Source organism: Triticum aestivum, chromosome 7B, assembly GCF_018294505.1.
Source record: "Triticum aestivum cultivar Chinese Spring chromosome 7B, IWGSC CS RefSeq v2.1, whole genome shotgun sequence".
NCBI classification, from domain to species: domain Eukaryota; kingdom Viridiplantae; phylum Streptophyta; class Magnoliopsida; order Poales; family Poaceae; genus Triticum; species Triticum aestivum.
The window spans coordinates 133,056,825-133,071,956 of NC_057813.1; the positions used below are offsets into that span (position 1 = coordinate 133,056,825).

General features: G+C 47.8%; 2 protein-coding genes across 11 annotated transcripts; one reads left to right on the forward strand and one right to left on the reverse strand.

Annotated features, from left to right (window-relative positions):
• The first annotated feature begins 1,155 nt into the window (after positions 1–1,155).
• LOC123160279 (uncharacterized protein At1g66480) lies at positions 1,156–6,766 on the forward strand. Its single transcript, XM_044578078.1, has 2 exons — positions 1,156–2,086; positions 6,200–6,766. The coding sequence occupies exons 1-2, from the start codon at positions 1,271–1,273 to the stop codon at positions 6,242–6,244; spliced, it is 861 nt and encodes a 286-aa protein (XP_044434013.1). The 5' UTR covers positions 1,156–1,270; the 3' UTR covers positions 6,245–6,766.
• A 108-nt stretch (positions 6,767–6,874) lies between these two features.
• Positions 6,875–12,869, reverse strand: LOC123160280 (uncharacterized). 10 transcript variants are annotated; one of them, XR_006480086.1, is made up of 7 exons: positions 12,444–12,869; positions 12,258–12,348; positions 12,000–12,162; positions 9,834–9,958; positions 8,783–8,867; positions 8,370–8,433; positions 6,875–7,364 (listed from the first exon to the last, which is right to left on the reverse strand). XR_006480086.1 is itself a non-coding variant. In XM_044578082.1 (5 exons), exons 2-5 carry the CDS (start codon positions 12,328–12,330, stop codon positions 7,339–7,341), a joined length of 306 nt encoding a protein of 101 aa, XP_044434017.1. In that variant the 5' UTR covers positions 12,331–12,348; positions 12,444–12,869; the 3' UTR covers positions 6,875–7,338. The 10 variants fall into 10 exon arrangements, 4 of the variants coding, with proteins under 4 accessions (XP_044434017.1, XP_044434015.1, XP_044434016.1 ...); XR_006480085.1 differs by having other exon boundaries at positions 12,258–12,374; XR_006480087.1 differs by lacking the exon at positions 9,834–9,958 and having other exon boundaries at positions 12,119–12,162.
• Positions 12,870–15,132: the final 2,263 nt, after the last annotated feature.

The window sequence follows — 15,132 nt, forward strand, 5'->3', positions numbered from 1 at the left end:
GTAAAGTTCTTGATCTGATTCTGGAACTGCGTGCTTAATTGGACGGTCAAAACGTGTTTTCATCCTGCACTCATAGTTAATTAGACATGCATGCACTAGAACCGACTTTAACCTCCTCGCTACCACTTCCACTTCCGTTTCCACTTCCACAGTGCTAATGCGGAAAAAAAAAATCTTATGCGACCCGGGTCGCATGTTCTGCGTCGTGAGACCCTCTCGTGATCATAACACATGAAAAAACGGATCTCAAAGCACATCTTCTTTCTTCCACCTCTGGCCTCTCTCTCCTCTCTCTTCCTCTTCCGTCGAGCAGCACTAGCACAAGCACGAACACCAGGCAGATCATGTCCAACCGTCGGCACCAGCCCCATCAATTCTCCTTCATCCCCGCCATTCTCCGCCTCGACGTTTCCTTCTGCACGAGATAACACGGCGGCCGACGGATTTCGCCGCGCTATTCGGCGGGTCGAACTCGTTACGCTTGCTAGCACGTTAAATATGACGTGATCTTTTTTTTTTTGACAAACATAAATATGATGTGATCTGATGCTGAGAGAGAAGAAGCTGTGCCACAAACGCTGCTCGTGGTAATTGAAGGCTCTGGCTTATTTCCTCCCACCACCAAATTAGGTACCAAGTCAGTTTTGCACAAGTACGGAGTATATCTAGTTTAAATTTTACGCCTGCAGCATGCTTCCTCAGTTCTGCACAGCCGAAGCAAGCCTACCCTTTGCCACTCTAAAATAACCTAAGTGTTCAGACAAGTACGCTTAAAAAGTTACGAGTAAGATCACGATTAGTCCTACGTTTTGCTTAGCTCCAAGTAAAGTTCTTGCTCTGAATCTGGAACTGCGAGCTTAATTGGATGGTCAAAAACGTGTTTTCATCCTTCACGCATAGTTAATTAGACATGCATGCACTAGAACCGACTTTAACCTCCCCCCATTCCACTTTCACAGTGCTATCTAGGAGTATGCCATAGTGGGGGCCTAGCTAAGCTTTGTACAGTAGAAAATAATACAGTATAGTTCCAGTGTACGTCAAGCTCAATACTCGCGTGAACCTTTGACTCCCAAACCTGTCTGCCCCTTTTTCGCTCGCCCGTTTTAAACTCCCACACCCCACACGCACAAACACCGCAAAGAACCACGCGAACCGAACCCACGCACCACCAGGGAAGAGGAGAGGAGGCGGCGAAAGACAAGAGAAAACGCAGACGCCGCCGGGAGGAGAGCGCAGCGTGGGAGCAAGGAGCAGCAGCCGACAGGCAATGGGCAACAGCATCGGCGGCCGGCGTAAGGGCGCCAAGGTGATGCAGCTGGACGGCACCGCCTTCCGGGTGAAGCCGCCGGCGTACGCGGGCGCCGTGCTGCGCGACCACCCGGGCTTCCAGCTGCTCGAGTCGGAGCAGGTCAAGCTGCTCGGCGTGCGCGCGCGCCCGCTCGAGCACGAAGCGCTGCTCCGGCCGGGCCGGCTCTACTTCCTCGTCGCGCTGCCCCGCCCCACCGTGCCCCCGCGCCGCGCGTGGTCCGGCGCGCTCCACGTCGGCGCGCGCGAGAGGCTCGAGTCGCTCATGCTCACACGCCGCTCCACCTCCGACCTCACCTTCCCGACCTCGGCCGGTGCCGGCACCGCGCCGCCCTCTCCGATGTCCACCTCCTCCGAGGGCGGGCCAGTCCAGCTCAGAATGCGCCTGCCCAAGGCGCAGGTCGCCAAGCTTATGGGCGAGAGCCGGGACGCCGCCGAGGCGGCCGCTAAGATCATGCAGCTCTGCGCCGCCAACGGCGCTGTGACGCCGGAGCGGAGCCCGCAGTTCCTGCCGACGGCGGACTGGGGCACTGGTGGGTTCGCGCAGACGCCAGAGCGGAGCCCTCGGTTCGTGCCGACGCCGGACTGGGGCGCCGGCAGGTTCGCGCAGACCCCAGAACGGAGTCCCAGGTTCGCCGTGACGCCCGAGTGGGATGCCAGGTTCATGATGCCAACGCCGGAGAGGGGCGCAGAGACGGCGAAGACGCCGGATAAGTGGTCCGCTCTACCCCGCACGCCGGAGTATGCATCAGCAGACGTCAAGGCCAGCCGGAAGGAGGTAATGCACTAATTTTTTCAAACTTTTTACCTTTTTATTCAAAATATCATTATCTTTACTATGTATTTTTGATAGAGCCATGCTATTAAGGTATGAATCAAATACCCGCAAAAAAAAGGTCATTGTATTGCTTTTCTGAATCAAATAACTTGATTGCAATACAAAAATAATCACTGTATAAATTGGTCCTTTTGTATTGCTTTCCGTTCATCTGCATTTCAAAATAAATAAATTCGGTGGGAAGGAAAACATTTTTGTTTCAAGCAACGGTGGTGTCTTATTACCCGGTCAAGAAAATAATGCGGAGACTTTCACCCAAAAGTATGTACTATTACAACACTGTTTATTTGACCAACACAATTTAAAAATAATAAATATAGTTTATGTACTCACAGTTTATTACACAATAAAATTTCCTCTGAAATTTATCTTCGACTAATTCATACCCTTATAATCTAAGTAAAACATGGCATGCAAATATTGTTCTCTCTTTCACCCGGTTCCTTTAGGAATATGTAAACAAGCCATAAGAGCGTCTCCAGCAGCATGGGTATATATCTTGTTATGGACTGTCAAAACATGAAATACTGATACGCCATTGGATCCCGACGGGTCCACCGGGAAACGATTTGGGGCTGTTAATGGCATGACCAGTATTTTCGGCCGCTGCAGATGTGTCTTAAGTATTGAGTAGCGTGTTTGAGGTTTTTTCCTGACACGTTACTACGTTAGTTATTTGTTGGCGATCAATTCTAGGATTTGACTGGTTGAGTGATAATGCAAAATACAGTTGCTTGTCATACTCCTACTTGAATATCTGGAGACATGAGACAATTCTCAGTTTCTGGCTGCGGATGAAGCATAGCAGTAGCAGTCATAGATCTACCATGGAAAATAGTTCGCGTGCAGAAGTTTCAGAACGAGCTCTCTGAACGTTCGATGTTGTCAACAGATATTTTAGCACAGGAAGTCAGCAATAGCTCTGTTCCATCTTCAACCTAAAACTGCGAATTCAGCATAGCAGCCGCTCCGACGTTCCGTCCACATTTCTAATACTCCCTCCGTTCCTAATTGTAGTGCGCATAAGTTTTTCACGGAAATTCCGCAATGTACTCCCTCCGTTCCTCAATCTAGTGCGCATAGATTTCAGCGCAGGTACCAATGTGTGTGCTGGCGTTTATTTTTGGACCAGAAAGCCCTCGCTCCTCCATGGTTTGTCCCTCCTAGCAGTACTAGTACACTGGTATGTGTGTCCGACGCGAGCGTCTACGGCCAGCAAAAAACCGGCCAGGGAAGCGGGATGCTGACCAAGGACACGGCGACGCTGGCCATGGACGCTGGACGCGGTGGGCGTGGATGGCTCTTCTGGCTCCTTTAAGCCGCTGCCGCTGCCGCACAAGAAGCCAACGCCGGCGTGCTGCCACCATCTGCAAGAACGGCGGCGTTCTCGGAGTGGCGACAACACCTTCCTTGTCGCTGGTCCAATCCCGCCGCCGCCAGTCGATTCCCGCTGCCGCCAGGATGCGGTGCGCAGCTGCGCATGCTCCCGCTGCTGGTGAACCTGCTCTGCGCCGCCGTCCATGGACACGGGGACACGAAGACGACACCGGCCAGGGATGCGGGCCCAGGACGTGCCGCCGCCGGCCATGGACGGAAAGACGTCAGTCGTTGCGGATGCGGGGACACCGGCTGTGGACGCGGAGGCGCACTCCCATCCTCGAGCAGCGGCGTCGCTGCCGGCCATGTACGCGCTCGATGCGGATACGCCGTTCTTGCACGTGGTGGCCGCGAAGACATCGGCTATGGCAGACGCGGAGGTACCGGCCGTGGGCGCGGAGTCGCACTCTCCCATCCTCGAACAACAGCATCGGCGGCGCCTCTGGGCTCTGGTTCTTGTGAGCCGCAGCCACCGCGACCCCGGCGTGCTGCCCCTCTATGCATGTCCAAGAAACTCGCCCAGCGCCCCAGCCTCGTCGACGGCTCCATGATGAGCTCCGCGCGCTCGCCGAGCTCCTGCGGCTGGTGGCCCTGCTTTGCGCCGCCGACCCTGTGTGGGCTCGCCCGAGCTGGAGCTGGCCCTCCGCGTTCATACTACAGGAGGTCGAGGTGGGGGGAAAGCTGCGAGAAGAGATAAGGGAGAGAGACGATGCGGTGGAGCCTGCGCTGCTCGGTGGGAGGGTGTTTTCGTCCAAAACCGCTCGCAGCTAGAAGTACGCACTACTCCCTCCGTTCCTAATTGTAGTGCGCATAAGTTTTTCACGGAAATTCCGCAATGTAGTGCGTACTTCTAGCTGCGAGCGGTTTTGGACGAAAACACCCTCCCACCGAGCAGCGCAGGCTCCACCGCATCGTCTCTCTCCCTTATCTCTTCTCGCAGCTTTCCCCCCACCTCGACCTCCTGTAGTATGAACGCGGAGGGCCAGCTCCAGCTCGGGCGAGCCCACACAGGGTCGGCGGCGCAAAGCAGGGCCACCAGCCGCAGGAGCTCGGCGAGCGCGCGGAGCTCATCATGGAGCCGTCGACGAGGCTGGGGCGCTGGGCGAGTTTCTTGGACATGCATAGAGGGGCAGCACGCCGGGGTCGCGGTGGCTGCGGCTCACAAGAACCAGAGCCCAGAGGCGGCGCCGATGCTGTTGTTCGAGGATGGGAGAGTGCGACTCCGCGCCCACGGCCGGTATCTCCGCGTCTGCCATAGCCGATGTCTTCGCGGCCACCACGTGCAAGAACGGCGTATCCGCATCGAGCGCGTACATGGCCGGCAGCGACGCCGCTGCTCGAGGATGGGAGTGCGCCTCCGCGTCCACAGCCGGTGTCCCCGCATCCGCAACGACTGACGTCTTTCCGTCCATGGCCGGCGGCGGCACGTCCTGGGCCCGCATCCCTGGCCGGTGTCGTCTTCGTGTCCCCGTGTCCATGGACGGCGGCGCAGAGCAGGTTCACCAGCAGCGGGAGCATGCGCAGCTGCGCACCGCATCCTGGCGGCAGCGGGAATCGACTGGCGGCGGCGGGATTGGACCAGCGGCAAGGAAGGTGTTGTCGCCACTCCGAGAACGCCGCCGTTCTTGCAGATGGTGGCAGCACGCCGGCGTTGGCTTCTTGTGCGGCAGCGGCAGCGGCTTAAAGGAGCCAGAAGAGCCATCCACGCCCACCGCGTCCAGCGTCCATGGCCAGCGTCGCCGTGTCCTTGGTCAGCATCCCGCTTCCGTGGCCGGTTTTTTGCTGGCCGTAGACGCTCGCGTCGGACACACATACCAGTGTACTAGTACTGCTAGGAGGGACAAACCATGGAGGAGCGAGGGCTTTCTGGTCCAAAAATAAACGCCAGCACACACATTGGTACCTGCGCTGAAATCTATGCGCACTAGATTGAGGAACGGAGGGAGTAGCTGCTAGAACTGATCTACAGTCAGATCTGTAGAAAGTCTATGCCTGCGTACCCGAGATAATCTTAAATGGCCATTTCAAAACATTAGAAGTACCTGAATTATTATTCTACTGTGGCAGAAGAAACAGGCCGAGAGTCACATCTCTGACCAAGTGTCCAGAAGGAGAAATTTTCATGGATCATAACATGACAAGTTGCTCGATCCGGTATATACCCATTAGTGTACCTTTGGGCCGATTCTTTCCGGTCACCGTCACTAATATACTGTCAACTTACTGGTTCAATTGATTTATGGTTGAGCACCTCAAAGTCAAACCAGCAAATCCTAACCGTTAAAGTAGTTTAGGCAGCAGCAGGCGACCGTTAGATGATGGCATGGTACTATCTCATTGTAGCTGTTTTCAGGGGAACTATCTCTTTGAAGCTAATCTTATCACCATGACACCATTAGCAATCGTTTTCTACGTGTGCCAGTTTCCTCGCTCGAAGATAAGGGATATTACATCAGCAGAATTTTTCATTAGGATTTTTCTTTCATTTCTTTTCACAAGTAAATCATTGTTGGCCTCGGCCTTTACTTTTTCATGTACTTGATGTTCTGATCTTGCAAATCTCAGCCCATTGTTGTCGTCCCCTGATCCGTGAACAGATCAGCAATTGGTTGAGACGAATTACCCGTCGCTTTTGCTGACATCTTCTCATGTGATTTTGTTTCTCTGGTGTTTCAGAAGCGAACGCGGTTCGTGGCCTTGCCGGATGAGATCATAGCATGATGACTTTCCCCCCACCTGAAGCGAGAGAGGTAACTATTGGAGATGAGAGGGCAACGTGCTGGTTTCACAAGTCATTTTCTTGCAAGTGATAGATCGATGGACCACAGATTGCCGGAGTTGGAGATGATAGGCCGCCGACGGTTTCATGCCTCGCGCCTCGACCGCTTCTTCTTCATACGGCATGGAGCGTCCTTTTCCTCTATGTTTGTTTATCTTTTCTCGCAGCTAAATTAGCCTCAACCTGGGATAACATTGCTGCGAACTGTGGTGCTCTCTGTAGTTAGCTTAGGGGAGATGTATATGGACTGGACCTCTACGTATAAACATAGGAGCACATATGATCCTTCCTGTGCATGACGTTGGAGATCAGACCCGCCGTTGTTGACGTCGTCGGGTCGTCTCCCAACCTTGCTGCATTGGGCTTTCGCATGTCGCGTGGTATCCGGTCATGTTTTCCTTTTTGTAAATATATACTTGGTTCAAGACGAATAATAATGGATGTAATGTAAGTGAATTGTTTGATTCGATGTGGACACAAGGAACGGACGCGCGCGGTCAGGGTCTTTCTTTGCAAATCATGAGCTTTATCGATTACTTAGAAGTAATATATTCGTTGGTGATACAATCACGGAGGGAAAAACGAAACAAGGGTCATTTTCGAAGCATTTTTTGTGAGAGACGAACTGAATGAGATATGAATATTTTCCACGGTTCAAGAAAACGCATATTTTTTTATGGACGCGACTAGCCAGTAACCGTTGGCTGGCTAGCGGTCCAGAGCACACACCCTAATATTGGTAGTGGACCTCTCCCAGATCCAGCTGGCAAACCCAAAAAGGAAAGAAATGGCCCCCTCACGCACATGGCCCCCAGGGGCGAGTCTATCACAATCGTAACTTCAGCTCCCCCTACTGACATTAGCAGTAGCCTCACGCCGACGCACCAAATCCTCCTTCCCCTTTCCAGTCGCAGACCCCCAAACCTCCCCCTTGACCTCTCCTTCTCCATCTGTCCTCTCTTCCATTGTCACAATTGTTGCCCCCGTTTTGGTGGCCATGGACCTGAGGGGTGAGCTTCTATCTTGATGTGCCCTCTCAGACGCCTTCTCTTTTACAAAAGCCTGTGGAACGAAGGGTTTATCAATTATAGAATATACAACAACATGGCAGTTAATGCTTGTGAAATTGCAAAAAAGAACTACTGAGACATTATGCATGCAAAATAATCTGTTTTTTATGGGAAAGTTGGTATGATGTGCAGGCAACTCTGGAATGATTTCTAGGCAACTCATGATGGAAACACAGGGAAACCCCTCTCTTGAAATTACTATTCTAGTTTAAGCTTGGATTTTTTGCAAGTATCTGCAGAGTGTTGTAGGTTGCGCGAGGCTGTTGTTTTTTTGGTTGATCTTCAAGCTTGTTAAGGCTTTTGGGAAAGTTGTGTATATGTGTAGGCAATCAGGGAGAAAATAATGCAGGCAGCTCATGTTTCTTGTGTTGTAGAAAAATAAATTAAGGAGAAAAGAGGTCTTGAAAGTTACAGGGTTTGGCTTTTATTAGTGAATTTTGGGGCAAATGTCTCCTTGAACTATAGGTTGCACAATTGTAGTAGTAGCTGTTGTGTTTCGTTGTGAATTTTGCTACTGGATTTTGGGCAATGTATGTATCTGGGATTTGCTCTAACTGTAGCTGCTGTGTTGGTTGTGTTTCTAGCTGTTTACATATCTAGACAAGTTTCTATAATATTTGGGCAAGTAGGGAAAGCTTTATAGGCAACTCATGTTTATTTAGTTCTGTGAATAAAAAGAAACATAACCCTCTTGAAGTTATGGTTTTAGCTTGTGCTTTGGATTTTGGACATGTATCTCCTGGGGCTGATGTGTATGCAGGTGAAAAAGAGATTGATTTATTGTCCACCCATGCTCAAAACCCCAATAAGCAAAAAATATATATAAATGTTTGCACCTTTATATGGGTTTATTCTAAGCAAAACTTGCATATAAAATTCCAGCAAAATTGACACATATTTTGCTCGCACAATATTTATGTAACGAACCCACATATCGAATCAGAATGACCTAGCGTGTAGAGGAGGAAAATAAAGAGAAGGTTTGAATTTTTCTCACCTTGTTCATCCTGATTGCAACTATTTTTCCAGTATTTCCCCCTTGTTTCTTCCGGCATGAGCATCTAGTACACCACCAATTGCGAGAAAACGGTAAAAAAGGAATTAGTGAGCAACTATAGCGGGTTTTTAAGCAAATCAAGTATTGACAAAAGGCTAGTCCTGCCAGTACATGAAAATTGTTTTGTTTTCCTTTGTCTAACTATTGGATGTTGTACATCCAGAGAAACCCCTTGATGCTTTTCTTAAGTTGCCTTTTATACTAGGACTGTGTTGAGAAAACAAAAAAATCTCCAAGCTCTAGGATTTGTTTAAGCAAAGTCACTGTTGGCACTAAACTACTCTTGTATGTTTGAAGCAACTCCACTTATTTTGCTGAAACAAAAAAGTTGGATATCTTTCTGCGAAGCTTACTTGAAAGTGGGTGTTGAACCATCTTGCTTGGGCGTGTGCACAAAACCTCAAAAATGTTGCTTTGACTTTAGAATTTAGTGAGGCCCTGTAAACAAAAAAAACAATCTGTTTAGGCAAGAATATCGACAAAACCATATTTACAAAAACTTAGGTGATTTAGGCAAGTACTATTTATAAGTAGACAACTTATCCTGTTGGAAAACACAACTTTTGTGCAACTAAAATCATTTTTTTGCTAAAAAATATCTCTCGTCAACTCGTGCCACACTCTCTAGTAACAAACTATCATGCATTGGGCAAGTTTTGGTGAAATAAAACCCAATGTTCTCGGTAGCGGATCTTTGGGCAACTCACGCCAGCATCTCTAGCAACTAACTATCATGCATTGGGCAAGTTTGGACACATTCGGCTCAAATCATTGACGATTTCAGCCCCCGCATCTCGGCAGTGGATCATTGTGCAACTCACACCAGCATCTCTAGCAACTAACTATCATGTGTTGGGCAAGTTTTTGACACTTTCGGCTCAAATCATAGACGATTCCAGCGCCCGCATCTCGGGAGCGGATCTTTGGCAACTTATGCCGACATTTCTAGCAACTAACGATTATGCGTTGGGCAAGTTTTTGAAACTTTTGGCTCAAGTCCGAGACGATTCCAGCCCCCACATATCGAGAGCGGATCTTTTGCAACTTACACAAGCATCTCTAACAACTACCTATCTTGCGTTGGGCAAGTTTTTTCGGCTAGAATCATCGATGTTTCTAGCCCTCCATCTTGGGACCGGATCTTTGGGTGACTTATGCAGGCATCTATAGCAACTAACTGTCATGCGTTGGGCAAGTTTCAAAAACTTTCTGCTGAAATCATACAAGATTCCAGCCCCCACATCCCCAAGTCACAAACCACCGCCGCGCTCAAAATCGTTGGTTTGCCCATAAACATGGGACCCCCACACCCCTCTTCAACCTCCCTATTCCGCCTATATCACATAGAATTGTATATATGAGTAGAAAAACACATGCTTAGGGGGTCGATTTCAAGATACTTACGAGGATTTGCGGGCTAGTTCCTCAACCACTCGAGATAACGCTTTCCCAGATCTAACTCCACCACACTAGGTGGCCGTGACGCACAGATGGCACTGCCCCCTTGTCTCTAGAAGAAAGCATGTTTCCTGGCTAGATCAATGCCCAAAAATGTTATAGATTGACTAGAAGAAAGCATGTTTTGTGGCTGCTGACTTTCTCGGTCTAGAGTACAGTCTGTAGCTTCTTACTTTTGCTCGCTTATTGATGTACTAATGGTTAACAGAAGTGTCGATAGGGGACTTGGAAGCAGCTACAACTAGGGAAGGAGAACTAGTGAATTGATCAAACAGATGGAACTGTGAATGCACACATCAAAGCAATATCCTGTTGTTAACTGCATCGTGTGTGTGGCATCAGTGACTACTGTAAGACAAATAATTTTTCATTCAGATGCAGTGTTGATTTTCCTGGGAGAGTTTAGTTTTATGTGTACTAAAAATAGTAAAACAATAATGCTATATCCTAATGCTTTATTAAATCAATGTGATTTTGGCGGCATTATTCAGCAAGCACTGATGTGCTTCTACTTGTACACATATCTTGTACTATAAGAAGTTTAGAACCGATGGAGTTGTAACTGTATAAACCATCCAAGTAGGTTGAACTAATGTGTTCTTGTACAATTTTCAATCTAGCTGACATGGATACCATATTCAGTAGAAATATTTAACTAGGCAAAGCATACCATATTCAAAGTTGCTTTATCCTATTTGTAGAGTTGCTCTATCCGCACTGACCCCTTTTTGTGTTGCTCTTTTCAGAAGCAGGATGATGCAGGTGATGTCTTTGCTCTATGGGAAAGAACCGATCGTCGCGTACAACTATGCAACTTTTGATCCACTACTAGGCAACTCTTTATGATATCTTATGCAACTCCAGTGACAAAAAAACACCCCTGGTAGCTTGTGAAACTTCTAGTCCAGTATTTAGGCAACTACTAATGCCATTTTTTGGAAGATCCTGGAACACTTATAAAAATGTTACTGGGCAACTCCACTGGATAAACGAAAATACATAATAAATCTGGGCACTTTTGGTCCACCTTCGTCTTCCCCACATGCTTCATCTCTCTCGCCTCGTCGTCCACTACCTTCGTCTTTCCCCACGCAACCTATCTCACACCTCACTGCCCTCCACCTACATAGACTGTCCGAGAACGAGACACTAAGATACGGACAAAGCCGGGACAGAAATGCCGTTAGCCAGGACTGGACATCCCCAATACTGGCCCACACGCAGAGGAGACAAGGTCAAGGGGGCCCACCAGTGACGACCATCACCACGGCACGGGCCAATTGACCGTCACGGACACCTGGGAAGCAGGTTTCCACGAGCCAGATCCAGCCGACGAGGAACCCCAAGACCCGTTGCCGACAAACCCTAACTCCCCCAACGGACAACCGAGACGTCGTCGGGTCCCTGCGCGCCACCACACGGACACCGTAGGCAATGTCAGTGCACTTGAGTTGGAAATAAAAAATTCAGCATTTTTTGGTGTTTTTGTGCAAATCAAGTGCATTCACCGGGAAACTCATGTGTAGTCCCAACCTGACTTGGTACACCGACAAAGCAGCCATATATAGAAGAAAAAACTAAATTCACCAAGTCAGGCCTATTGGTGGGATACCAAACTTTGTGATCAATATGCACTTAACGCCCTTGTCTAAAACAAGAAGGGGAAAAAGCAGGCAACTCCCCTGCTTGATTGTAGGCAACTCTGATTATTTCTCAAAAAAACAACTTTGATTTTGATTGTAGGCAAGTCTAAAATTAAAATACTGTAGACTTGATCTATTAGTTATTTAGGACAAAAGAATGTAGACTTGATCTATTAGTTATTTTGATTAAAGGCAACATAGTCAATAGTAGTATAATTTTATAAGTCATTGATCTCGGCATTGACGAATTTTATGAGTACACAATCACTAAAGCAAAAAAATCTGAACCTGTCAGGCAACTAAGTAACCGAAACAATGTGTACAATACTTTAGGATTCATTATGTGAGTTATTTTGAGGCAACTACCTACAATGTGTGGGCAAGTTTTGGCAAAAACTCACGCAACTAAGTAACAAATGACACTGGATTTTGCAATCGTTTCCTGGCATTGCTGTGACATAAATCTTACCGAGACATTGCTGTGATTTTATCCCCTTTCCCCCATAAATTATCCTGTAAGCTCTTTCTAATACCGAGATGCTCAGATTCCCAGATTATTCAAGAAAAAAAGAGGATCCTCTAACTAACCATGCCACTGCGCCAGTTACTACGAGAAACCCAGCATTCCTTTTCTGAAATTAAAAGGAGAGCAAAGGTTACTACTATTACCATGTCACATAGCTTCCACTAGAGTTCCAGTGACACACGAGGAAGACGGGGTACTCACGAAGACAAGGGGCCCGCCAAGCTAGCAGAGAATATGAGCTGCACGAGCGCGACAGCCTCCGGCGGCCAGCCATAGTTTGACCTCGGCCCCTCTGAAATCAGCATGCTCCCACACCCCCTGTGAGGCCAATAAGAGCTAGATTCGAGTGGAATAAAACACACCTGTGCGGGAATCAACGATGCTTACCCGTGATTTGAGGCCCGATTCCTCGACCGCTGAAGATGGCACTTCTGGCTCTCACACTTCGCCGCTAGGAGTCGAGCTGCACAGACGCGCGGTGTCCCTCCCATTCAAACCCTCGCTTCGTGGACGCGGTGGCAGAGAAGCGGCGGCCCCGGACGCCAGCCTTCTGCCTCCGCTTGGTGGTCACCGCACGCGGAGCTCAGGCCCCTCTATCCTGGGTCGCCGATTGGGTTGGGTTCTCTCCTCCCACTTCTATAATGCCTTCCCAATCTCCGACGAACCTCTGGCAGCGCGCCTCGAAATGATGAAGCGGCGGTGGATTTGGGCGAGGGGATGAGGGGACCGCGGTGGTGGATTTGGGAAAGGGTAAAGGAGAGTGGAGAGAGGCTGGGGGTTGTGGTGGGCCCCTGCAACCGGGGAGACAATCTCTTCGCACGAACCACGTCCACGCCCCGACCGTGGAACACATGGATATCATGATTTCGATCCGACGATCGCGGAGGGTGTGTGCTCGAGATAGCTAAAAAGTGCAGCTGCACTTTTTAGCATTTAGATGCGACTAGCCAGCAACCGTTGGCTGGCTAGCGGTCCAGAGCACACACCCTAATATTGGTAGTGGACCTCTCCTAGATCCAGCTGGCAAACCTAAAAAGGAAAGAAATGGCCCCCTCACGCACATGGCCCCCAGGGGCGAGTCTGTCACAATCGCAACTTCAGCTCCCCTACTGACATTAGCATTAGCCTCACGCCGACGCACCAAATCCTCCTTCCCCTTTCCAGTCGCAGACCCCCAAACCTCCCCTTGACCTCCCCTTCTCCATCTGTCCTCTCTTCCATTGCCACAACTGTTGCCCCCGTTTTGGTGGCCATGGACCTGAGAGGCGAGCTTCTATCTTGATGTGCCCTCTCAGGCGCCTTCTCTTTTACAAAAGCATGTGGAACGAAGGGTTTATCAATTATAGAATATACAACAACATGGCAGTTAATGCTTGTGAAATTGCAAAAAAGAACTACTGAGACATTATGCATGCAAAATAATCTGTATTTTATGGGCAAGTTGGTATGATGTGCAGGCAACTCTGGAATGATTTCTAGGCAACTCATGCTAGAAACACAGGGAACCCCTCTCTTGAAATTACTATTATAGTTTAAGCTTGGATTTTTTGCAAGTATCTGCAGAGTGTTGTAGGTTGCGCGAGGCTGTTGTTTTTTTGGTTGATCTTCAAGCTTGTTAAGGCTTTTGGGAAAGTTGTGTATATGTGTAGGCAATCAGGGAGAAAATAATGCAGGCAACTCATGTTTCTTGTGTTGTAGAAAAATAAATTAAGGAGAAAAGAGGTCTTGAAAGTTATAGGGTTTGGCTTTTATTAGTGAATTTTGGGGCAAATGTCTCCTTGAACTACAGGTTGCGCAATTGTAGTAGTAGCTGCTGTGTTTCATTGTTGCTACTGGATTTTGGGCAATGTATGTATCTGGGATTTGCTCTAACTGTAGCTGCTGTGTTGGTTGTGTTTGTAGCTGTTTACATATATAGACAAGTTTCTATAATATTTGGGCAAGTAGGGAATGATTTAGAGGCAACTCATGTTTATTTAGTTCTGTGAATAAAAAGAAACATAACCCTCTTGAAGTTATGGTTTTAGCTTGTGCTTTGGATTTTGGACAGGTATCTCCTAGGCTGATGTGTATGCAGGTGAAAAAAGAGATTGCTATATTGTCCACCCATGCTCAAAACCCCAATAAGCAAAAAATATATATATATGTTTGCACCTTTATATGGGTTTCTTCTAAGCAAAACTTGCATATACAATTCAGGCAAAATTGACCCATATTTTGCTTGCACAATATTTAACTAACCAACCCACATATCGAATCAGAATGACCTAGCGTGTAGAGGAGGAAAATAAAGAGAAGGTTTGAATTTTTCTCACCTTGTTCATCCTGATTGCAACTATTTTTCTAGTATTTTCCCCTTGTTTCTTCCGGCCTGAACATCTAGTATGGATTTTACTACACCAACTGCAAGAAAACGGTAAAAAAGGAATTAGTGAGCAACTATAGCAGGTTTTTAAGCAAATCAAGTATTGACAAAAATCTAGTCCTGCCAGTATATGAAAATTGTTTTGTTTTCCTTTGTCTAACTACTGGCTGTTGTACATCCAGAGAAACCCCTTGATGCTTTTCCTAAGTTGCCTTTTATACTAGGAGTGTGTTGAGGAAATAAAAAAATCTCCAAGCTCTAGGAGTTTTTAAGCGAAGTCACTGTTGCCAGTAAGCTACTCTTGTATGTTTGAAGCAATTCCACTTATTTTGCTGAAACAAAAAAGTTGGATATCTTTCTGCGAAGCTTACCTGAAAGTGGGTGTTGAACCTTCTTGCTTGGGCGTGTGCAGAAAACCTCAAAAATGTTTCTTTGACTTTAGAATTTAGTGAGGCCCCGTAAACAAAACAAACAATCTGTTTAGGCAAGAATATCGACAAAACCATATTTATGAAAACTTACGTGATTTAGGAAAGTACTATTTATAAGTAGAAAACTTATCCTGTTGGACAACACAACTTTTGTGCAACTAAAATCATTTTTTGCCAAAAAAATATCTCTGGGAAACTCGTGCCATCCTCTCTAGTAACAAACTATCATGCATTGGGCAAGTTTTGGTGAAATAAAACCCAATGTTCTCGGTAGCGAATC

Bases quoted from the DNA above. Each gene is read 5' to 3' on its own strand.
- LOC123160279 (XM_044578078.1), top strand. From the start codon at position 1,271: ATGGGCAACAGCATCGGCGGCCGGCGTAAGGGCGCCAAGGTGATGCAG. The intron at 2,087-6,199 runs GTAATGCACTAA...CTGGTGTTTCAG, and splicing joins TCAAGGCCAGCCGGAAGGAG to AAGCGAACGCGGTTCGTGGC.
- LOC123160280 (XM_044578080.1), bottom strand. From the start codon at position 12,547: ATGGGAGGGACACCGCGCGTCTGTGCAGCTCGACTCCTAGCGGCGAAG. The intron at 12,375-12,443 runs GTAAGCATCGTT...TTGGCCTCACAG, and splicing joins AATCGGGCCTCAAATCACGG to GGGGTGTGGGAGCATGCTGA. The intron at 8,434-8,782 runs GTAAGCTTCGCA...GTGGTGTACTAG, and splicing joins GGTTCAACACCCACTTTCAA to ATGCTCATGCCGGAAGAAAC.